Here is a 25,314-nt window from a genome sequence, read left to right on the forward strand (position 1 = left end):
TTATATAAAAAAGTTTTTCCGTATATAGAGTGTATGGACAATGGCTGAATGATACTTAAAAAAAAAAAATGTTTATATTCTCCGCCAAACAATTATTAACTGCTGAGACATCCTCAGTCCTATTATAATGCCTAATGCCAGGCATGGAACAAAATGGTATTAAGCCCCCAGCATTAAGCTGTGGAGAAATGGAACTGTGTCCTGTGGAATGATTGAGGTGGTGTGGTGACCTTCCAACACCCTGTCCTCAATATTGCTTAAAATATCTATTAGTCCATTCAAAAATGCGTAAAATGCATTTTTGGTTAGTTAGTTTTTGATTAACCAGGGCTGGCTAGCTTCAAATTGAGGAACCCTGAGTGTTCCAGTAACCCAGGGCGCTATCAGCTAGTGATTTGTCTCATGTAGTTTGTTTAACACAGTTAACATGCTGACTACAGTCTGATATACTCACCTCTGAACGGCAAAAAAACTAGCACTGTGGTTAGCGGCTAATGCTAATACTGCTGCACTTAGCCTCAGCTCTGAAGAACCTTCCCTGAAACTCCTTTATAATGCTGTACTTTAGCAGAGTGGATTCTGGAATATAATCAAGAGGAAGATGGATGATCACAAACCATCAAACCAATCTGAACTGCTTGAATTTGTGTACCAGGAGTGAGTGGCATAAAGTTATCCAAAAGCAGTGTGTAAGACTGGTGGAGGAGAACATGCTAAGATGCATTAAAACTGTGATTACAAACCCGGGTTATTCTACCAAATATTAATATTAATATAAATGAATAAGGTCCATAAGCTCTGCATCTTTTTTGTAATTTCAGCCATTTCTTATTTTCTGCAAATAAATCCTCTGCATGACAATATTTTTATTTGGAATTTGGGAGAAATGTTGTCCGTAGTTTATAAAATAAAACTACAATGTTCATTTTACTCAAACATATACCTATAAATAGCAAAATCAGAGAAACTGATTCATAAACTGAACTCCAGAGCTGTATATAGTTACAGTTATATATATATATATAATTATCCAATATTATCCATTCAGTTAAGGATGTGTATATAAACAGGCTTTGCAATATGCTGCGATTGACACATTCTGAAACTACTGCTAATCACATGCTTGTGATGGAATGAGGCACATAAAAGAAAAAGCAGAAAAGCACCATGCTGTTTTAAACATGTATAAAGCTTCTATTCCAGAAAGAGTGAATATTATCTAATGAATAGTCCTCTAGGAACTTAAATGTAAAACAACCACTGATTACATATGCATTACACCCACCAGTCTCAGTCTGGAGTGCAAGTTTGGCCTGTTTTGCTTCTCCGTTTGGTCTTGGTGAAAGGCTGTTTCATCTGAAAAGAATGTTCATGTTTAATTATCGGCCCTATAAAGTGGTTTGTTCCAACCACCTGCTATTGTTAATGAGTAGATGCCTCAGTGCTGGTCCACCCACAGATCCTACACACACACACACACACACATATACAGTTCCAGAGCTGTGATTCAGTCTCCAGCTTACTCTCCTCCAGCCAAGACTTACGGTTACCTCAGGACACACATCTACACTCTTTTAAAAATGGTGAACGGTTCTATATATCAATCATTTTCAAAATAAACATACAGCTAAACATACAAAATATTAGAAGTAGTCATTTATTTTTGGAGGAAAATCCAAGATGACATTTGTGAGTGGCAAAAGTATGTAAATCTTTGCTTTCAGTATCTGGTTTGACCCCCTTTGTGAAGCAAAATCTACAACAAAAAGTTTCCAGTAACTGCTGATCAGTCCTGCATATTGGTTTAGCTGCTGCTTTAGCTCCTCTCACAACCTTTCTATTGGATTAAAGTTAAAAGTTTGACTTGTCGTTTATAAGAGAACACTTATACTAAACATTATAGGTTTCTTTGATTTTTTCCAAATTGAAAACCTCTGGAATATAATCAAGAGAAAGATGGATGATCACAAGCCATCAAACCAAACTGAACTGCTTGAATTTTGCACCAGGAGTAAAGGCATAAGGTTATCCAAAAGCAGTGTGTAAGACTGGTGGAGGAGAACATGCCAAGATGCATGAAAACTGTGATTAAAAACAAGTGTTCTTTGAGATCTGAAAGCTCTGCATCTTTTTTGTTCATTTTACTGTTTCTATTTTTATTTTGAACCTGTGAGAAATGTTCATGTCCATAGTTTAATTCATAAAACAACAATTTTAATTTTACTCAAACATCTGCCTATAAAGAGCAAAATCAGAGAAACTGATTCAGAAACTGAAGTTGTCTCTTAATTTTTTTTACAGAGCTGTATGTTATATTAATATACATTGACTTGTGTGTTTAGGGTCGTTGTCTTGCTGCATGGCCCACATTCTATTGAGATTCAGCTCAAGGACACATTTACTTGTTCTATCTCTGATGAAAAGCCACCCTGGCTTGGTTGCAGCAAAATTGCCACAAACCATGATACTACCACCACCAAGTTTCACAAACGGGATATGGTTTAAATGCTGGAGTGCAAAAAATATACATTACATTCACATTCAATGCAGGAGGCCCCATACAAACACAGTACTTGTCCATGTCCCATGTGATTTTGCATGTCTGTGTAATAGCAAAAAATATAACTAAAATGTCAAATCATTTTAAACTTTTGAACTGTAGTGTATTCTGTACGCTGTTGTGGAGATCCCTGACGCCTCATGTCTACCCAGTACATTCTTCAGCAGTACTTCACCAAGGTGAATCACTAACCCCATCCTTCCTCCAAACATTTCCACTCACATATTACACCAATTAACCCTGGCTTAGCCATTGTTGGGGGTGTGTGTATGTGTGTGGCACTGGTCAACCAGCCGTGTCTCCCCAAGGCCAGGGGAAGGCAGTGAGGTGGTCAGAGACGACAGGGGAAAATAAACAGTCGGTGTGAGCTGATTATTTGAGCTTCTCGGTGGCACGTAGCATCTCAACCCACTGCGGCACCATCCCACACGGACAGGAGCAGCCGACCCGCCCCCCTAGCCGACCCACCGGCTGACCCTTCATGGGGGAAATCAAACAATAACAAAAACACACAGTGGAATCTGAAAAATGCACTGACCAAATGGAATGGCAGTAACCTTGGCTAAAGACTCCATGTGCTCCCTTCTTTATGGTTCAATATTACTTCTGAAGTTCCTTCTCACATCTGGGGAGCCTCCGAGCAGCAGGTGCAGTCTACATATGGTCAGGTGTGCTACTGTTACGACCGGCCCGGCGGCTCAGCCATAGCAACGACTCCGGGTCACTTTTTACAACATGCGTTCAAAGCCTTACTGACTCAACTAATTGCTGGCAGAGAATCTGGTTTGATGGTCAAAGCCCTTTAAGGTCCTTCCTCCAAATGCTCATGAAAGCAAGCTTCTCTAAATGTTAGCAGTTACATTTTTCTAAAATAACCCCTACTAAAGTTATCTCAAGTAAAATAAAGTAAGTAACACAAAAGTAACGCAATAGTTACGTTTACTGGTAACTAGTTACTTTTATAGTGGAGTAACTCAGTTAGTAACTTTTTTGGAGAAGTAACTAGTAACTATAACTAATTACTTTTTCAAAGTAATGTGCCCAACACTGTTTATTTGTCAGAAACTGCAATGGTGTTCTTGGGTCAATTTGATCAAGTGCATTCATAATTATCCCCAAAAATCCAATAAACCCAAAAAATCCTAACAAGCAGTGTGAATATTTTATTACTAACTCCATTACCAATTATTCTATCAATATTTAGTACAATGGTGTTCCTACCTCTAACAGGTAATGGTTTAATTAGGATAATTCACTCATTTTCGCAAAAAAAAATTGTTCAAACTTTTATAATGTTTCACTACTTTATTACTTTTGAAAGACCAACATATAAAACACAGCAGTTTTTAAGGCAAGCAGAAGAAGTTTCATTTCAACTGAAAAAAATATTTTTAACTATTTTTAAACTTCAAACTTTAAAATGGGTCAATTTGACCTGTAACATAACAGAAGGGATAGATTCTGCTCTATTTCAATGTAAATATTTTTATTCTCAAAGTAAAGTTATGACATTGATCAATTAACATTAATCAATCGATTTCTTGTCAATGTGGTCAATAAACATTCATCGGACTATACCACTATGGTCAGCTACACTTCCTGACCAAAAAAAAAAGTCACACACTCTAATATTTAATTGGAGCGCCTTTAGCTTTGATTGTGGCACACATTCCCTGTGGCATAGTTTCTATAAGCTTCTGCAATGTTACAAGATTTATTTCAATCCATTGTTGCATTAATTTTTTTGAGGTTAAGGTCTGGAATCTGTGGTGAACTCTCTCAATCCATGTGTGAAAATGATGATCTCATGCTCCCTGAACCACTCTTTCTTATCTTGGAATATGCTCGTGCCATCAGGGAAGAAAAAATCCATTGATGGAATAACCTGGTCTATATTCAGTATATTCAGGTAGAGTGACCTCATTCTTTCAGCACATACTGTTGCTGAACCTAGACCTGCAGACCAACTGCAGCTTTACCCCACATCTTTTACTAAGTTAAATCCAGGTGGTGACTTTTTTTTTTTGGTCAGGCAGTGTATTTTAACTTTAGGTCAGGCTTGAAGGTGTTAATGTTGGATCAGGGGTTTATTTTCCTGTCAGTTTAGTTTGACAGTTAGGATTTTCCTCCAGACCATGGCTACACCTCTCAAGAACTTGTAATTACATAAAACTGTTGGAGCTCATATGTTATCAACTCCATCTATATCAGTTACAGCTTTTTTGATTTAGATAAACTGCTGGTAAATCTCCAAAAATCCATGCAATGGCTGGGTTAGATTTAGAAAAAGGGGGAGAAAAACCTGTGCTTTCGAAAAATCTTATCATGTTTCATGAAGAAGTTTTTCAATAACAAGAAATTCTTGTTATATTCTGCTGTTATAGTTAATTAAAAAGTTCATTAAAACATGCATACAATAGAATTTTAATTCTCTTTCTTGGCTGTCATAGCTCTGTACAGCATATGCAACATGTTTTCAAAGAATTCTCTAAAAAAAAATAACCCAGAAGAGGAAGGACAGTCAGGGCAAGTGCAAACACATTTTCTGCTCATCTAATCAAAGTGAAAGGGGGGAGGCTGGTGGCAGGGTAAGGGCCCAGGCTGTGGCAGAGAGCTCAACCCTAAGCCTGATGGGGAAGGGGGGGTATGTGTATGTGATTGTGCCAGTCACTTAATTCCCCCCTCTTGGCACCGAGGAGAGAGGCAGAAGCAACAAAAGCCGTGGGTTCATCATGCCCGCTGCGGGGCAAGGCTCCCATTAGAGTCCCAGCAAGAGAGCAAGACATCAAAGGCCAAGCGGTCGAATGTCTGTCGGAGCCAAGAGCCTGAATCAGCAGTGTGTCCCCATTCATAATCAGCCTGTGGAAAAATACAGTAGGCTTATAGGTGGAGACCAGGTAGCAGGGCACGGGCAGGGAGGATGACTGGTGTTTACAGAACAGGATGATGATGGCGTGTATGAAGCTCATATAATAATTATTATAGAAAAAAACTCCAGAAGAACAGAATGTAGAGTAATTATCCACAATAATACAGTGTTTGTGTATTTCAACAGAACACCCTTCATTACAAAGAGGAACACACATGTTGTAAAAAACAAAAAAACTCGACAGACTCTGTTGAGACGTGGAACAAAACTGACCTGGTCAGATGAGTCATCCTTCACTGTTTTCTCCACCAGTGGACGAGTGCATGTGCAGCATATGCCAAGGGAATTGTACAGGATGCTTGAACCCTACTATAAGGGGCTCTGTTTTGCACTGGTGGAGCACTTAGCCAGCATGTTTAGACTGACAGGTTAGACTCAAGAGGCCCAATTTTTCACGTAGGGTCATAGAGAAATAGCCTTTCAAAGAAAGTTTTTAAAAGTTTCTATTTGCCACAGAACACTGTATTTCGTTAATAAAATTCTAATACTTCCTAATATTTGGTATTTTGCTCTCAAAAGATCCTTAATTATTTGTAGAATAACAGATGTGAAAAACTTTTTATGAGCACTTCTTTCTCCTGTTTTACCGATTCAGATTCAGATCAAGTGACAGGGAAGATCACTAAGTAACACTAAACTCACTGTCATATTAGACAGTGATAACCTTTTCGTGGATTTTTATTTTTTTTTGTGGAGTTTTTCAAAATTTTCCAATTTTCTCCCCAATTTACACGGCCAATTACCCAACCCACTCATTAGCAGGAACTCGGTTCTGATACATCAGCTCACAGATGCCCTGTGCTGTGGACATCACCCTAGGAGTGATGTGGGGAGAGAGCGCCATCTACCCACCCAGAGGGAGCAGGGCCAATTGTGCTCCCTCTGAGCGCCAGCAGCTTGATGGCAAAGCTGCATAAGCGGAGGTTCGAACCTGCAACCTCTCACTCATAGTGGCAGCGCTTTAGACCGCTGGACCACTCGGTGCCCCTTTTTCGAGGAGTTATATAACTTAATTTTAGGAGTTTGATCCACGCCCTTACTCCTCCCACTCTCCGAACTATATAAACCGTCACTTCCTTTCTACCTGCATGTCGAACAACCTCGCACACACCTCCTCCCCATCTTCCTGCATTTATTTTCTCCCTTTCTCTTTTGTATCTCTTTGTGTGGGGGGGGGCTTCAGCTTCACGCTTTTCCAGCAAAGCTGCCCCAAACTCCTGCCCTGCTGTCCTCCTGGGTCTTTATATCTGGGCTTTAAAGGGGACATATAATGCAAAACTCACTTTTGTGTGCTGTTATAATTTCCACTTGGGTCTCAACTGGCCCCATTAACACTTCAAGTTTCTAGCATCTGTCTGTTTTTAGGAATCACTGAAGGAGTTTGGTTTCAGGAATCCTATGCTTTTTTGAGCAGTTTGGACGCTGCCCTATTGTGACATCAAAATTAGAAAACCTGCATAGAACCACCCTGGCATCACCCCTCACCTGCCTACCCCCACCTGAGCCCCACCCAACTAAATCAGTTGAAGATCTACCATTTCAGTCTGCTGGTTGAGAACCGTGCTTCGTCTGAGGGAGGGATCTGTACCTACCATTCGTGGCAAGTCAGCAGATGAGGGAGATGTCAGCACTTTGAAACAATGAGTTTTGTGCTGTATATATATATATATATATATATATATATATATATATATATATATATATATATTTGTGTATTAAAATAAGCACACCTTCATGGCTTGAGTGAGGCCTTTATATGTTCTTGAAGTCAGTGGTTAATAATGTGTAAATGACAGGGTGTGTTTATGAGTGCTTGTGTGGTGAGGCTTTAAATCTGTTAATGATCATAACAGTGGCAGCATGTCAGGGGAAATGGAGAACCAGCCGACAAGTCTGTATGTGTGTGTTTGTATAATGTGTGTGTGTGTGTGTGTGTGTGTGTGAGAGGTGGTTGGGTGGGGGGTGCTGACTTTAATGCCTGGTTTCCCCAAACTCGTCCAGAATGGGCTGAATGCAGCACGCTGCAGCTTTCTGAAGAGAAGGCCAAAGCTCCCACAGCATCGCCGCAAACCTGCCAAGTAAGATCAGAGAGAAACCTGCTGAGCCGTCATCACACAACACACGCTCACACACAATGGAAAATATGCTTCAGATTAAAGCGGGGCAAATTAGAAAGAGTATAAAAACAAAAAAAGCGAGGAGGCGGACATGAAACCAATCAAAACTAAAAAGCAACATGAAAGTGCATCCAGATTGTTGGACACAGTAAACAGCAACTGTGCAAAGAGTGGGGAAGCAATAAACCACATATTTGAGATGTGCATATTTGAGATATTTGGTTGCACAATTATTGATCAAGTATTTTTAATAATCAGAATGCTGTCATAGCGGTATTGCAAAAAATCTGATACAATCTGATACAACCCTTTCATTAATCCCTACTATTTATGACACATGCTGGAACAGACAGCTGATCTTATCAGTTTAAAAATCAATTTTATATTTAATAAAAAAAATTATTAAACACGCACATCCTGCAGATCAATGTTTTGAGTTCTTTAGCTGTTACTGGACTAAGCAAAAATCATGGGACATAATATAAGTGTTATAGTGTGTTTTATGCTGAGTGGTTACTGTATATTGTAGAGTGTTACAGCATGCTGTATGCTGAGAAAGTCTTGCTAGAGGTTTCTAGTTTCCAAGTAGCATTCTAAAATAACCACTTAATATCTTAAAGTAATGATGAAGTATCTCAAAATAACGACTTAATATCTCAAAATGGTGACTTAGTATCTTAAAATAACGACTAAATACCTCAAAATAATGACTTAGTATCTCCAAATAATGACTTAGTATCTGAAACAACAACTTCGTATCTAAAAATAACGACTAAGTATCTAAAACAATTATGATTTAGTATCCTGAAATAATGACTTCAAAAATAATGACTTCAAAATAACGACTTTGTATCTCAAACTAACAACTTAGTATCTCAAAAAAAAAAGTATTATCTCAAAATAACGACTTAGTATCTAAAGTAATGATTTAGTATCTTAAAATAATGGCTTAGCATCTCAAAGTAACAACGTAGCATCTCAAAATAATGACTTAGTAACTAAAATAACAGCTTAATATTTCTAAATATTGACTTTGTATCTAACACATGGACTAAGTAATCCAAAATAGCGACTTAGTATCTCAAAATAGCGACTTAGTATCTCAAAATAACAACTTAGTATATAAAATAACGGAATAGCATCCCAAAATAATCACTTATTATCTAAAATAACTAATTAATATCTCAAAATAATGACTTAGTGTCTAAAATAATCACTAAGTATCTCAAAATTACCACTTAGTATCTAAAATAACGACTTAGTATCTTAAAATAATGACTTAGCATCTTAAAGCACTCAGTGGACTGTACTGTAGAGAGTGCTACAGCATGCTGTATGCTGTGTGAGTGGTCTCACGGTGCGCTGTGTGTGTGTGTGTGTGTGTGTGTGTGTGTGTGTGTGTGTGTGTGTGTGTTTTGGGGGTAAACACTTTAGTTTGTGAGCATTAGTGAATGTTGGTCTCCACGGGATGGGTGCTCTCTAACCCCTCCTCCTCCCAGACTGTCCTGCCTCTCAAGAGACAAAAAACACACTAACATCAAAGTCTCGCTGTCATCCCACAAGAATGTCTAAGTGCCCCCATCCCTCCTCCAGAACACCAAGCAGCCTGGAATTTTAAGTGGATTTTACCATCTTTTGGAAGCTTTGAGAAAGGGGTCTGGAGGAGAACGGATGGCTCATTGTGACCCTTTAAACAAACTGGGACCACACTCAGACTCATCTCAGAGCTGCTTTCACCAGCATGCACGCGTGCACACACACACTCACACATATGCTTTCCCTCCAATTTGAACAGGCATGAGGTTTCTCTCATCTCTGTAAAGTAAACCCCTACACAGAAGTCTGCTCTTTAGTGTAACAGTGTGGATATGCCTATGTGGGTCAGTGAAATCCTGATGAATAACACATCATTAACACTGTCTAGTCATTTACAGAGCCGTTAGATAACTCACATAAGACTGACTCAGAGCTCTGGAGGCAAAATTCAGAAGCGTAGAACCCCACCAGCTCACATCTGCACTTCACCAGGCCTGTGGGTGTTTATCTCATTCTCTAAAGCTAATAAGCAAAGGCTCTCATGCACTATGCTCTGATGCTCTAACGACTGTGAACATGATTCATACCGCATTTTCTTCATATCACTTTGTGATACATAACTAAGCCTTCATATTTTCCATCTTTTAAAAGGTTTGAAAGGGGGGTTTTAAAAAAAAAGAGCAAATGACTCACTGTGGGCTCAATACTACAGTGCTACCATACTTACACAATTTAAAACCTTTACTCACACACACAAAAACACACACTTTCTCTCTTCCGTTTTAACAGACAGTGGTTTTCCCCTGTCTGCTCAAGATAAATCTTAATACACTGTAAACCCACTATTGGTCTGAACTCAAATTCAACTCAAATTAACCCTGTTTTATGAAAAAATTAAAAAAAGGATATTTCCTAACATTACTCAAATATTTTGAGTTATCTGAACATTTGTAGCCACATATATATATATTCAAACAGAGTAAAAATACTGAGTTTAGTCTGTTGCCATTGGCAACTTTTTTTCCAGTGGCTTTTGGCACATATCTATTTGCATATTGGGTGTGTCCCCCAGTTTCTGACATTCACCATCAGTGTGTAGTAATTCCCCCCTGGGCTACCTAGGTAAACTTGTAGCTCATATATAATGATTAAGTGATTGGCCTCTGTGTTGTAGGCTACAAGAACAAGAACCATTTTAAAGAAATGTTTGACTACATATTCAAATTATATTCATGACAAAAAAAATCCCTCCTGTTACAGGCACTCATTCTTGTTACTGGAACTCACTCCTGTTACTAGCACTCATTCCTGTAACTATTTATGTTTTAAGTAACGGGACTGAAAGTAACAGGACATTGAGCACATTTTATTTATTGTAAATAAAATATTTTTAAAGCATAGATGGAATTTGGAGTCACAACAATGCAAAAAATACAACATTTTAATATTTATATTTCATGGTAAAGTTTCTAGTTAGAGAGTGGGGACGGGTAACAGATGCTATTTTTTTTAGTGTTCTAAGTAGTTATTATTAATGTTTTTTAATTACATATCTTACTTTTGAAATTAATGTATAAGACACTATGCTTAACAATAAAATGCACTTTAAAGTTATTGTATTGTTTTCTGGGGACAGAAATGGAACTGATTCGTTGGAATGGCCCTTTGTGGAACATAAACTAATTTCAATACTTAAGTACAATAATTGTTGAATACTTCAGTACTTCTACTGAAGTCTACTGAACTTTTTAATAGAGCGCCTAAAGTGCTTTTACTCAAGTCTGAGTCTGTAGTATTTTATACGCCTCTAAAATTTAGAACCCTGAGCGCGTGGCTCCATCTGGTGGCCAAAACTACACAATTACGCACGTGTGATTCAAACTTTCTCTTTCGATATGATTCACTCAGTCAGTAAGTCTGAACAAATGGCCGAACAGGAAGAGCTGCAGCCGCTCAGATCCCTCCATTCACTGGAACCCAGCTTCGTCAGCTTCCAGAACAGATGCAGCTGCCGGGCGGAGGCGTGGTGGCTGGACTTCGCCGGAGCTCCGGTCTCTTACGGGGAGATCAGCCCCGGCCAGTGGCTGCGGATGAACACATATCAGAGTGAGTAGAGCCGGAGAGAGGCCGAGACCCACCATGAACCACAACACCAGATCCTAACACACACGCTACCCCACATACACTGGGACAGTGTTGGGTAACGCTAGATTGTGTGTGTGTTATTTTTTCAGCACATCCGTGGATATTTAGAGCATCAGACGGTTCAGCACTTCTTATAGACTCTCGCGAGGTCTACTTCCCCAGCGCTGCTGAGTATAGAGAGGATGGACACCCCCTGTTTCGCACCGTCACTGTCACCAGTCCAGGTGAGCCTATACTCTAAGCAAGCATCATATAATATCAGAGGTGTAAAGAAATGAAGTACAAATACTTTATTACTTTACTTAAAGGGGCACTAAACCCCCTGATTTTAGCTCAGATTTGGAAAAGCTTAAAAAAATGCAGAAATGACAGCTGATTGGGCTGAGCAGTGTGCTAGGGGTGCAGGGGTGTCCAAACTTTTTTTGTTGGGGGCCAGAAGGAAATATACCACTTTAAATAATACATTTTCCTGATTACTTTCATTTACACACCGTTTTACTTGACTTACTATCTTTATCTTTGACAGTGTTGTGTAAACTAAGATTTTTCATATTGATGTTTAATTTCATGATGTCTCTTAATATTAAACTCCTTAATTACGGCAACTTTTAGACTCTTTGGCCCGTTTTTCTGCACTACAACTGCGCACCCTCTCCACTTTTAGACTCTTTTAGACCCGCAAGCCACACACACATTTCTGCCATCAGATGAATTGAAGATGCCACAACTGTTACATCAGAGTGTGTGTCTGTCTGTTTGTCCACCCTCCGCTTTGAATTATTTATATTTTTAATATTTATATTATATTTATATTTATAAGTAATATCTTAAAGGGTTTTTTGTTGATTGCATTGAATCTTGTAGATACTGGGTGAAGGGATTGATTCAGCTATAAAAAAGGTGGTTTAGGTTTAGTGGCTCCTTAAAGTATACATTTTTGTTATCTATACTAGTAATTAGTTTTTTTTTCCTACTCATTACATTTTCACACAATTATCTAAACTTTCTACTCTTTACATCTTAAAAATAGCCTCGTTACTCCTATTTCATTTCAGCTTGTTTTCATTCCAGCTTCTTATCTTTAAAAAAAACGTATCCAGATAAACTCTTCATCTGGACACCCTATTGGTTAATATGTGATCCATCACACCTTCACACGTCACCAGTAAGAACATAGCAGACATATGTAGCAAAGTATGAAGATGATCCGTGCAGAGACTAAGCAGAACTCAAGACAAAATCCAAATAAGCTTCTTTCATATATTTAAATTCTACTAAAATACATTTGCTTACAACCCTGCTAAGCTTTTGTCCTTTTTTGTTCACCATATTACTTTTACTTTTATACTTTAAGTAGTTTTAAAACCAGTTCTTTTACACTTTTACTCAAAGAGTAAAAAGCTTAAGGAGTTGATACTTTAACCTTTACAGAAATAATGTTAAACCCTAGTATCTATACTTCTACCTGAGAAATGGATGTAAATACTTTAGACACATTTGTATTGTGGCCCCTTAACTCAAAAGAGGCCCTTTAAAAGTTGTGTAAAGTTCCTTACAGAAATCTGTCCTTTACTTTAACCCATGAAATCGCTACGTGACACATACTGAACAAAAACAAACATACAGCCACACACACCACATAAAAAAATGCATAAAATGTTGTAAAAATGAAGCTTAACATTCATTTATATTTGTAATAATGTCCTCAGTCATAGTAAATCATGAGAAGTGTATGTAATTGTTATTTATTTTTTGTATGAAATAAAAAAACTCGCTGCAAACACAATGTATGTTATATTGACATTAAGCTCTAGAAAATGCTCTGAAATCCAGTTTAACCCTTTCTTTGTCTTTTCTGTTCCCACCACAGTCTACAGTTTACAGGAATACTGTTTAAAACTGATAAGAAAACTGGTGAGAGACACAGATATCGACAGACTGGAGATTCCTGGATTTCTGAAGAAGGAACTTCACCGCTCTCCTGACTTACTGAGAGACATTCAAACCCTCAGAGCCCAGAGGATGAGCAGCTGACCGTGGACTCAGGACTGAAATATCCTTACCTCTGATACAGACATTCCTTTATAATATAAAAATGTTATATTTAATCAGTACAAAATAGCAAATAGCATATTTTTGGCAACTTTATTCAAATGCAGAAATAAGAAACGGTTTACATTCAAAATTTTATTCCAAGGTTTTGCAGGTCAATGAATTGTGAGGATCTGTAAAATAAGGGACGATAACAACATCAAAAAAGAAATCATGTGGGAATATATTATTCTGTTTGTTGTTACTTTGCCTGTTAAACAATAGAGGTTGTATTTATTAAAGGTCATACAGTGATGGTGCTGTTATGGGCACATGCATTAATTCAGATTGGTAGAGTGGAAGAGACACACAGTCCAAACTGCTCGAGGTCTAGTGTGAAGTTTCAATCACACAATCAGTGATGGTTTGGAGAGACATGTCATCTGCTGCTGTTGATCCACTGTGTTTTATCAAGTCTAAAGTCTTACAGCACTTCATGCTTCCCTCTGCTGACAACATTTATGGAGATGCGGATTTCATTTTCCAGCAGGACTTGGCACACTGCACACACTTAAAAAGTTCCAATTGGTCTTATATAATAATCACATTTTCTGAAACACTGATTTTTAAGTCTTTATTAGAAAGAAATAAACGCTTTAAATAGATCATTCTGTGTGTTATAAATCTATATAATATATGGGTTTCACATTTTGAACTGAATTATATTCAATATATTATTATATTTTTTTGAGATGCACTAGTATATATACTTAACAATAAACATTAGACAGTCACACTTATCGTTATGTTTCACTGAGTCAGGAAACTGCACTTTATAATTATGATTTATGGGTTATGAAATGAAGTCATCCTGCATTTAATTGTGATGTTTGTATGGTATTATAATGGTATGGTATTATATTATTTGCACAAAAAGTAGTACCTAAGTGTTATCTCACTAGAAATGACCCATGCTTGTTCTTAATTATGTTAAATTCTCACACAGATGATAGATAACCTGTGTAGCATTTGCAACATTATTATATTGTAATTTTTTTTTAACATCATATTAAATAGTTTTGAATATATTGATGTATTTAGAATACATTGGCCATCTCTGCCTGACATACTGCACACACTTTTTAGGAATGATTCGAGCAATGACACAACAAAGAGTTCCACACAAATTCCACACATCATAGTCCAGATCTATGAAGTCGTCCAACAAGTCTGTGAAGACTCCACCTCCCAACCTACAGGGCTGAGGGTTCATTCATCTGCAGTCATGTGAATCCCAAACAGCATAATAGACAGGCGGTCATAATGTTTTGGCTCATGGGTAAAAAGCCTTGTATGCTGTTTAAACAGTAATAAGATTGAAGCAGATAAAAAGCACAGTCTCTACATGACGCTGTGCTGCACTGTGCTCAGTGCAATCATAATTGCTTTATAATGGCAGAACATTTGGAGTCATTTCACTAACAGTCAGGTTTATGCGGCAATTAATTTAATTGTAATTAAAAGACTCCTAAATATAATCACACCATCAATGTCTACAGAGTTTTCTACAGAGAAAACAGAAATCACAACTTCTATGAGTGCAAGAAGACCTGCCTAAATTGAGATATATATATATATATAGGGCTGTAGCCTAACAAACAGGGCAACCAATTACATCAAAGCTCATTTCCAAATGTATTTGTTCTAAGCTTTATGGGGGATACTTGTGGGTTTGTTGTGTTCATAATTTCTTTAACCGTTCAACGTGGCAACTTCATAGAGGAAGGTGAATGGTGAAATAGAAGCATTTCTATTTACCCAATCATAAATATTAAGAACAGCTCTTAGATATCCATGTGTTTACACATGTCTAAAAGAAAAATCAATAGGAAGAACTGGCCAAGAAAGAGAATTTTAAAAGAAATGTAAAGTAATGCAACATTACTCTTTAACAGGAAATGTGTCTTAGTTTTAAAGAATCACTTACCACTGTGGTAGGAAATGATGTCCCACAACCTTTAACACAAAAATGAGCTCAAACTAAGAACAAACCACAGAAGGTTGTTGTCTGCATACATATATATATACAGCTCTAGAAAAAAATTTAGATACTACTAATTTTTCTATTTATAAATATATGTTTGAGTAAAATGAACATTGTTGTTTTATTCTATAAACTACTAGTGACAATTTCTTCCAAATTCCACATAAAAATATTGTCATCTAAAGCATTTTTTCGCAGAAAATGAGAGATAAACAAAAAAAGATGCAGAGCTTTGAGACCTCAAATAATGCAAAGAAAAGAAGTTCATATTCATAAAGTTTTAAGAGGTCAGGAGTCAATATTTGGTGGAATAACCCTGATTTTTAAAATCACAGTTTTCAAGTTTTCAAGCATCTTGGCAGCATGTTCTCCTCCACCAGTCCTACACACTGCTTTTGGATAACTTTATGCCTTTACTCCTGGTGCAAAAATTCAAGCAGTTCAGTTTGGTTTGATGGCTTGTGATCATCTATCTTCCTCTTGATTATATTCCAGAGGTTTTCAATTTGGAAAAATCAAAGAAACTCTTCATTTTTAAGTGGCCTCTTATTTTTTTTCCAGAGCTGATCGAGGGCTAGGGCCAGTTTCCCAAAACATTAAGTAAAATTGTGACTTTAAACTAAAAAAAAACTGTACTTTGGAAAAGAAAAAATCAAACATTTGTTTTTCTTTTAAACAAATAGAGTTTAATAGAATCAACTCCCATGACACATAGAAAGATAGTATACAGATGTATGGATTTCAATTGTATCATAATTTTGAACCATGTGTTTACACTTGGTAGTCAAATGCATCTCGAGTTAGTCAGATATAATTGCTCTTATAAGTCCTCCTGCTGTGACAATTATTACTGGCGTTTAAGTTGTACTGGGAGTAGTATTGATTATCAAATGAATCTGGTGAGATTGATGTGTTTACACTCCTTATACAGGGCCTAAAACTTAGTCACTTCAAAATATACAATTCTACAGTTTCACAGCCCAATTCTGGGGCTTTAAGAATAGTGACCTTAGGCTTATATGTCATTGAGTGCACTCCAGTGTGTCCAACTTTATTGGCAGCCATTTTTTTTAAACATTTACAAGATGTGTGCACAGCTGAGGAGGGTCTTCAACTGTCAGGACAGCAGACAAAAACTTTATACATGACAGGGCAAACATTTTCAGATATATAATTTTAATCAGTATTTTGTACATTCCTTTTGATTATAACACATTAAGTTATTTCTCTTTTTGTACAATAAGTTGTCCCACTCAGATGCATTTCCCCATTACAATAAATATTGCACTTACGGTCCTGTAAATAAATTAAAGTTAGAATCAAAGCATAGAAAAAAGGTAACTTCTAAGGATTTTCCCCAAATACAATGTTAAAATGTGGCACAGACATGATGTACAACTACTTTCACTGTTATTAGCACTGAAAATTGTAATTTTTCTTGTCCTGTGAGACTTAAGAACCATAATACACTACATAATACTTGCAGATTTATGAAATACGCATACTTGTCAAGTGTTTTAAGCTGTACAAATTGCGCTGTACCTTTTCTGACCACAATTTAACTGTAATTACCTGAAATAATTCAGAAACTGATTAATGACTTTCACTTTACAAACTATTCAAAAATAGTTTACATACATTTTTTTTTACCACATACATACAAATCTACAGAAAATTAATGCAATCAGTTAACCAGTGAAGATAAGAGTGTTCCCAAATGACTAACACTACAACAATGAGGAATCACACTGACTCAGAACATTTCATAAACACCTCCACATTACAAATACCTGAAAACAGAAGCAAGGAATCATGTATAGGAGTTATCATGTACAATCGTAACTGATCTGCTGCACCCAGATCTGTAGGAGTAATCATGCTTTTTAGAGGTGAGATCAAAGTATTGCAATATTAGAAGCATATAAAAGTAGTAAGAAAAATAATTATGATGATTTCTAATCATATTGTAGTACTCAAGGGGAATGCATGTATGTATATGAGAGCACTGCAACATGGATTCAAGACTAATGACTAATGCTGCATTTCAGTTAGCTTATAAATCAGATGTCAGGGCAGGGAATGACATCACATTTAAGTTGACTGTGTTTCAGTTTATCATATAATATATAATTAAACATATTTCCAAAAAACAATTTAAGTTGACCACAATTGGTTTGATTTCTACTGGTGTTTTATGACAAATCCAGCTTTTATGTCCCAAAATAGCACTGTTAGCACTAGGCGTGTGCCATATTGTATCATACGCAATAATATCGTCAACATTTTTGAAAGATATTGTGAACAATACCCTGAAATATTGTGCCATAACCCCCACTCCTAATTATCACATCAGGGTAGTACTTTTTTGCTGTTTTTAGCAAAAGAAAAATTCACACTGTTCTCATTTCCCATTATATATCTACTAGAGACAGATTATATCTGTCCAGTATCATTTATTTTACTTTAATCCTGGATATATGGAGATGTTTGGAGTGCCTTATTAGTATCATGACATTCTGGATCATTGATTTCCTTTACAAATCTGATCAATTTCTCGTATTTTGTAATATCTCAGTTAGGGGTGTGCCATATCATATCGTATGCAATAACAAAATGTATTTTTCATTTTGTTGCAGTAATATATTTTATAAATATTTTTTTTTCATTCGGTGTTTTGTCATATCGTGAAAATACCAGGAAATATTGTGATATTATTTTAGGGTCATATCGCCCACGCCTAGTTAGAACAATAACAAACCATAACATGGTATTATGGACTTTCAAACATATATGGAACACATACTCAAACATATCCATAGGTAGAAATAGGTTGTAACTGGTTTGTAAGACTGATTTAATGGGACACACATAGACAGAAGTGCTAATGCAATGTATTGACTTGTGGATGCGTTTTTTGGTTCCAGCAATCAGAAATTTCGACAGCTAACTTCTAAGAGAATGCAGCATGAGTCTAGCTTGAACATCATTTTCATTTGTGTAAAATTACAATCAAATTAAACTTTAATAAAAAGTTTTCTTAAGTTTTGTTTCAGGACACCAGATCAAAATAATTGAAGATAATTTAAAACCAATGGAACCTGTGTCTTTTCAATTGAGCACCAACATGGCAATACTCTGAGTTCACCCCTGGAGCAGCAGACAGTCCAGATAGACAGACATTCAATCTAAATCTCTCAGTTCTTCTTCAGGGAATCGAGGATACGCAGGATGTGAAGGAAGAGATTGACTATGTCCAGGTAGAGGTTGATGGAGGCCAGCACGTGCTCCTCAGGAGACAACTTGTGCATCAGCAGGTGTGTGTCGTAGATGATGAAGCCACAGAACAGCAGTGCACCAGAACCAGCAAACACCAGCTCCATCGTGTCGTTTTGGAAGAACAGCTACAAACGGAGGAGAAATTTAGTCAAGGGAAGAATTAAAATAGATGGGAAGGGTCTGCAACTTGACACGTAAATGTTCTGAGGTGGCCATTTTATCCAGGATGAAGTACAGTATTTTTGCATTGTCCCACACATTCCAGTAAATAGTCTGGATTATAAGGCCATAGCCAGGATTTTGACATAAGGTCTCCATTCAGCTGCCAAATTAAATTCAACTGGAACAAAGAGGTGTTTTCATACCTGCACTTTAGTCTGGTTAAATCAGATTTTATTTAAGAAAATAAATTAATTTATTGTTTGTTTCAAGCATACCTGTTACCATATTTATTCACTGGCCTAGGCTTTATAGGCTTGATAAATACATGTTGAGAAATATGCGTTATAAAATTGAGGCCATAGACAACGATAACTACACAGCTCTGGGAAAAAATAAGAGACCACTTAATGATAATGTTTTTTTTCTTGATTTTACCCAATTAAAAAATCTCTGGAATATAATCAAGAAGAAGATGGATAATCTCAAGCCATCAAACCAAACTGAACTGCTTGAATTTTTGCACCAGGAGTGGCAAAAAGTTATCCAAAAAGCATTGTTTAAGACTAGTGGAGGAGAACCTGCCTTAAACAGATGCATGAAAACTATGATTAAAAAAGGTTATTTAATCAAATATTGATTTCTGAACTCTTAAAACTTTATGAATTCTTTGCATTATTTGTGGTCTGAAAGCTCTGCATCTTTTTTGTTATTTCAGCCATTTCTCCTTTTCTGCAAATAAATGCTTTTAATGACAATAGTTGTATTTGGAATTTGGGAGAAATATTGTCTGTAGTTTAGAGAATAAAACAACAATGTTTATTTAACTCAAACAAATACATATAAATGGTCTCTTATTGTTTTCCAGAGCAGTATATGATCTGGGTTTTGCTAGGCCTCTATTACTGAGAAAACTATTGGAACAGTGAATTACAGAAGGTCATTCACTTTTGAATCATTACATGTACTTTTACATTTTAACTTGATAAAAGAACAAGCATTGTAAATTTGTACTGTATAAAAATCTCATCAGTTATCACTTCGTAATTGCCTCCCAAGGCAAAACTATCCAAGCTTGAGCTGAAGGCCATATTAGACATGGCTGTGTTATATTTTATTTGATTCATTTCTTTTTATGGTGAAAAGGACTGTGCTTTATCTGCAAGTAGTGTTGAATCGTGTGCTTGACACATAGACTTCCATGCACTGGTCGTACACAAAAGGAACCAGAGAATCTGCACTTACCCTCATAAAGCTCGCAATGATCAGGATCCAAAGAGCAGCAAACAGCCTAGAAAATGAGAATAAGGTAGGGAGTGTCAGTTTGAGTGTCAACAGAACACAGTAAGAACTAGTAAGAGACCAAAAGAAACAGTTACCCAGCTCCCAATTTGCTGAAGTCGCGCTTGGACTGGAAGGTGTAGGTAGTCAGGCAAGCAAACACAGCGGATGTGAGGATGCAGGCCTGGAGCACCACTGAGTATTCATAAAATGTCACTGAAAAGGAAAATTAAATGTCATTAGAATCTTGATGGGACTTTTCAGCAGCTTCATCTCTCAATGGCAGTAAGAATAAGGGGATGTGACCTGATGCACCCAAACCACAATTTTACCTCCTCCAAATTAACCTTATATTTTTCCTTGATAAAAATGAAGGTATGGTAACAGCTTATTTCCCAAATAAATGTCATGATTATGACCAGCCCATATTTTGCTTTATTTTACAAAAAGAGGTTCATTGTTTAATGTCCTCATGGCATTTTGCATGTTGACACGATGTAAACTGCACCAGATAGCTTAATAAATAGCATTATTCTGTTGCAATTAACCATCAAATTCCCATGAGGCACACTGTGACTTTTTTATTTTTTAATTGCCTTGTTTCACCCATAGTCAGCATCTTTCCACCAAACTGCTCACACTGCTCACTCTGTCAATGTCTATCACTTCATAACTATTCTCTACATCCCAGATATTATATGCTGCTATTCACAATGCTTTATCTTTTACACAATGTGATACTGCTCTTACAGTTTACATATCATTTGTAGATAACCTGCACACAGCTATGCATAACAAATTCTTATTCATGTTGCCGTATTGTGATGCAATGATAGAGTATAATTGAAAAGTTACTTTGTTTCAGTAGTTCACTTCAAAAAACTGAAACTCCTTATATAGATGTATTAAACACAGAGTGATCTATTTTAAGCGTAAATTTAAATTTTATATAAGACCAATTGGTACTTTTGGTAGTGTGGGCAGTGTGCCAAGTCCTGCTGGAAAAGGAAATCCGCATCTCCATGGTCAGCAGAGGGAGGCATGAAGTGCAAGCTGCTTGAAATCTAGTGGGAAGTTTCCACGGTTTGGAGAGACAGGTCATCTGCTGGTGTTGTCCCTCTGCTGACAACTTTTATGGAGGTGCGGATTTCATTTTCCAGCAGGACTCAAAATGCCATAAATATTAATTGGTCTTATATAATATTCTAATTTTCTGAGATATTGACTTCTGGGTTTTCATTGGCTGTAAGCCACAATCATCTACAACAACAAAAAATGCTTAAAACAGATCACTCTGGGTGTGTAATACATCTATATAATAATGAGTTTCACATTTTGAACTGAATTATGAAAATAAAGTAACTTTTCAATGAAATTCTACTTTTTTGTGCTATGCTACTGCAATATGTGCCAATATTCTGCACAGTTTACTGTTTTCTTTTCTATTAGCACACCTGACTCAACTAATCAACTCATTAAGAAGAGCTGAATGGGATTAAAATGAAAAACAAAAGTAACATGACTGTGATGAGGACAACTGCACTTTTGTTAAATCATTTGATCTAAAGTTTCTGAGTTGTCAGGGTGGAATGTTTTGTATCAGGATGTTTACACAGCTTGCAGAGTGCCATGTTTTTTTCAATAAGAAGAATACATTTGCCACCCACTTTACAAAAGCTAGAGTTTAGCATAAAAAGAAAATCAAGTATAACTTACCTGCTGTGGCCACAGATACTGCCTCCAACAGGGTCTTAAAAAGCAACAATAATGGTTAAAATCACAGTCACAGTGAAAACATACAAGCACTAAAACTGTATTTCTAGACTGAGAAAAGAAATTAAAAAGTGCACACTTACAAATCCAAACAGCAAGTAGAGGTTGAGTGGGTGTTGGTGACGATAGATAGCCAGGGCTAGAAGTAAAACCAGGGAGCCAATAGCTGACACCAATACCACTGAGGGGCTGTAAAAATTACAGGTTAGAGAATATACTCAACTAATATATTTAAAAATACTGTGCTTAGTCTTTGCAGTGGTTGAGGACACATTGTGTTATGCTGGGCTTTTACCTGGAATGCACAAAGTTCTTGATGGGCTCACAGAACATGAAGAGGGCAGACACAGCTGTGGTTACGATGATCTGCAGCGACAGGATGGTGTACACTTTCCGTAGGAAATCTATAAAAGAAAAAATAGAACACTTATCAGTCTTATCAGTAGATTAAATGTTGATATTGTCCATCTTAAGAGACCCTAAAATATTAGAGTACAAAAATTGTATTAGAGAGTTTAACCATTCCTTTGATTTATGAACTGTTTCCTCAATTTACCAATTTGAGAAACTCATTCCGTCAATATTACAAACTATTCCCTCAGTTTTATACGTTGTTCCCTCAGTATAATAAATTATCTCCACAGTTTATATGGTATGCTTTAGTTCATGTAAAGGAACAATTATTTACACTGACACATTTGTGTTTTAATCATGCTGAAAAGAACAGCCTGACTAGCTCAAGATTGACCAGCATTGAGTATGTTTGAAGACTGAAGGTGTTGGCTGGTCTATCAACATGATAACCAGCATCACCAAGCTGATTGACCAATCATAACCAGCATGACCAAGCAATCTTATAAGTATAATGCAAGTTTGTGTCTGGATGATCCGCTTCTCAACCACATATGCCATCAAAGACCATCTTAGATTATTTTATAGCAGCAATAGCTGATCTTAAGCTGGATTGTTCCAACAACCTGATCAAGATAGTCAACTAGTTAGTTAAGGTAGGTTAGTAGGTAGGTAGTCTTGTCAACTAGCCTGATCAATGATGGTTGAACAAATAGGAGTGGGCGATATGGCTCTAAAATAATATCATGATATTGTATGATATGTTTGTGATAATGATATTCTTGGCAATATTTCAAGAATACACTACTGTAACAAAACAAATATTCAAATCTATTATTGCACACAAAATGATATGGCACACCCCTAACTGAGATATTAGAAAATACAAGAATTTTCATCATATTTGTAACAGAAGTCAATGATCCAGAATGCCATGACACTAATAATGCACACCAAATATCTCAATATATCCAGGATTAAAGTAAAATAAATAATACTGGACAGATATAATATGTCTCTAGTAGATATTTAATGGGAAATGAGAACGGTGTTTTTCTTTTTTCTTTTGCTAAAACAGCAAAAATTTAATACCCTGATGTGATAATTAGGGCTGGGTGATATGGAACGATATTTCAGGGTATAATGTCGTTCACGATTTTCAAAAATGTTGGCGATATTATTATTATTTTTGCGTACGATATGATGATATGGCACACTCCTACTGACAAGTTAGTTAAACATACACTATGGCAACATAGTGTATGGCAACAGCTAAGCTGGTCAACAAATGGGAAGATTAGGATGGTCAGTTCGAATAGTAGCTACCAGCTTTTAGTCTGTAGGACACTAGCTAGCTAACCTACCATACCTCGTAGTTAATAGCTAAGTATTATTATTTTGTGTGTGTAGCTAAGCTAACTAACTAATTAGCTACTATAGTGACTCAATATCCATCTGTCATAACCCGGTGTCAAATATCTACCCCGACATTATGTTTATAAACACTGAAACCTGGATTCTGACTGAAACTGAAAGCTACAGATAACGTTAGCCAGCTATCCTTACTTAACTACTAACTAGTAACGTAGTTAATCATTAAGTATATATATTTTTATAGAGACTCAGTATCATTTGATTATAACGCATTGTCAAATATCTACAACGACATTATGCTTATAAACACTGAAAAACCTGTAAGTTATAACGTTACTGACAGAAAATAAAAGCTACAGCTAGCCAGCTAACTTAACTTAGCTAGTAGTTAATCATTAAGTATATATATTTTTTGTGTAGCTAAGCTAAATAACCTAGAGACTCAGTATCCATCGGTTATAATGCAGTGTCAAATATCTACAACGACATTATGCTTATTAACACTGAAAACCCTGTATACTGACCGAAAATGAAAGCTACAGCTAGCCAGCTAACCTAACTTTGCTAACAGCTAGCTATTAATTATAGTTACTTCTATTAGCTACCGTGCTAACTACTGAGCTAAAAACAATTCAGCATCTAGGTTAGCTTAGCTTAGCTAGCTAGCTAACCCAGCTAGGCTATTTTCCTCGCTAGCCAGTGAATAAACCAAGTAAGTTATCCACCTACCCATACGGATCTGGACGCTCGCCGTGGCGACGTTAGTGCCATAATTAAAATCATCTTCAATAGAAGAGCGGGGGTATTTCTCCTGATTCATGGTGTCTGAACTGAACAGCTATAGCGCTAGCTGTGAGAGAGCTAATGGATCAGCTACCGGTTGCGTCAGCTCTTAGTGTTCTTTAAATGTTTGGAGGAGAACAGCTGTGTGGGGATGAAGTCTGATACTGCCATCTACTGATACCAACAACTGTAGCTCCTCTCGGTACTTTAAATATCTTTTATTTTTATTTTGGCGCAACATACAATCCAAAACACAGAAAAAACACAAAATTAGGTCACGGTCAGTGTAATGTTTATCAATTCAACTGTCTGACCAATTAAGCAAAATTCGACAGTACAAAACCTCTTTATTATTTACTAACCATTTGGTGTAGTAGACAAGTAATGGGTTTTCATCCATTTTCCAATGTATTTTTCTAGTATCTAGTTTCTGCACCTCACAATTACAATTTCAGGAAAAATGAAAATAAACTTCTCAATTTTCTGATTTTTCCATCTTGTAACAAAAGTAAGTCTCAATACATCATCAGAGTGTTGTTACAAGATGCAAACATGGAAAAATAAAAAATAAAGAATTGAATGAAGATTCTTTTTTTTTTTCAATTCTGTTACAGAAAGGCAAAAAAAAACAGATCTATTCCTTCTTCACCAAAATAAATGGAAAAAAGTTAAATAATTAACTTTTATACATACTTTTCTATGCTCAAATTTAACGATCAGAAAATTAAAATGATAAAGATTACACTGACCAATCACAAACAAACAACCATCAATTAAAAATTACAGAAGCAAAAACAGAAAACAAACCTAAACAAAAAAGCGGGGTAATAAAAATTGAAAACTTCAAATTTAAAATTTTAAAGGATATATGACCTTTTTTATTTTTAATTTGTCGGAAATTAGTCAATAAGTGTATATAATTATATAAGTCTAAACAAATGTTTGGAATGAGGGT

The 25,314-nt window shown here is 36.4% G+C and overlaps 2 protein-coding genes across 2 annotated transcripts; one reads left to right on the forward strand and one right to left on the reverse strand.

Moving 5' to 3' along the window:
* Positions 1-11,021: 11,021 nt before the first annotated feature.
* Positions 11,022-13,983, forward strand: vhll (von Hippel-Lindau tumor suppressor like). Its single transcript, XM_007259740.4, has 3 exons — positions 11,022-11,248; positions 11,377-11,511; positions 13,158-13,983. The coding sequence occupies exons 1-3, from the start codon at positions 11,038-11,040 to the stop codon at positions 13,319-13,321; spliced, it is 510 nt and encodes a 169-aa protein (XP_007259802.4). The 5' UTR covers positions 11,022-11,037; the 3' UTR covers positions 13,322-13,983.
* A 2,538-nt stretch (positions 13,984-16,521) lies between these two features.
* Positions 16,522-24,494, reverse strand: tmbim4 (transmembrane BAX inhibitor motif containing 4). Its single transcript, XM_007259739.4, has 7 exons — positions 24,306-24,494; positions 22,147-22,255; positions 21,935-22,040; positions 21,795-21,828; positions 20,177-20,294; positions 20,043-20,088; positions 16,522-18,763 (listed from the first exon to the last, which is right to left on the reverse strand). Exons 1-7 carry the CDS (start codon positions 24,394-24,396, stop codon positions 18,557-18,559), a joined length of 711 nt encoding a protein of 236 aa, XP_007259801.2. The 5' UTR covers positions 24,397-24,494; the 3' UTR covers positions 16,522-18,556.
* Positions 24,495-25,314: the final 820 nt, after the last annotated feature.

Source organism: Astyanax mexicanus, chromosome 2, assembly GCF_023375975.1.
Source record: "Astyanax mexicanus isolate ESR-SI-001 chromosome 2, AstMex3_surface, whole genome shotgun sequence".
NCBI lineage: Eukaryota > Metazoa > Chordata > Actinopteri > Characiformes > Acestrorhamphidae > Astyanax > Astyanax mexicanus.

What these genes read in the sequence shown, in the direction of transcription:
- vhll (XM_007259740.4), top strand. Translation starts at nt 11,038, where the DNA reads ATGATTCACTCAGTCAGTAAGTCTGAACAAATGGCCGAACAGGAAGAG. An exon ending in GCGGATGAACACATATCAGA is followed by an intron (nt 11,249 to 11,376) that starts GTGAGTAGAGCC and finishes TTATTTTTTCAG; the next exon opens with CACATCCGTGGATATTTAGA. An exon ending in CGTCACTGTCACCAGTCCAG is followed by an intron (nt 11,512 to 13,157) that starts GTGAGCCTATAC and finishes TTCCCACCACAG; the next exon opens with TCTACAGTTTACAGGAATAC.
- tmbim4 (XM_007259739.4), bottom strand. Translation starts at nt 24,396, where the DNA reads ATGAATCAGGAGAAATACCCCCGCTCTTCTATTGAAGATGATTTTAAT. An exon ending in AGTATCTGTGGCCACAGCAG is followed by an intron (nt 20,295 to 21,794) that starts GTAAGTTATACT and finishes TTTCCTTTTCAG; the next exon opens with TGACATTTTATGAATACTCA. An exon ending in TCATTGCGAGCTTTATGAGG is followed by an intron (nt 18,764 to 20,042) that starts GTAAGTGCAGAT and finishes CTCCGTTTGTAG; the next exon opens with CTGTTCTTCCAAAACGACAC.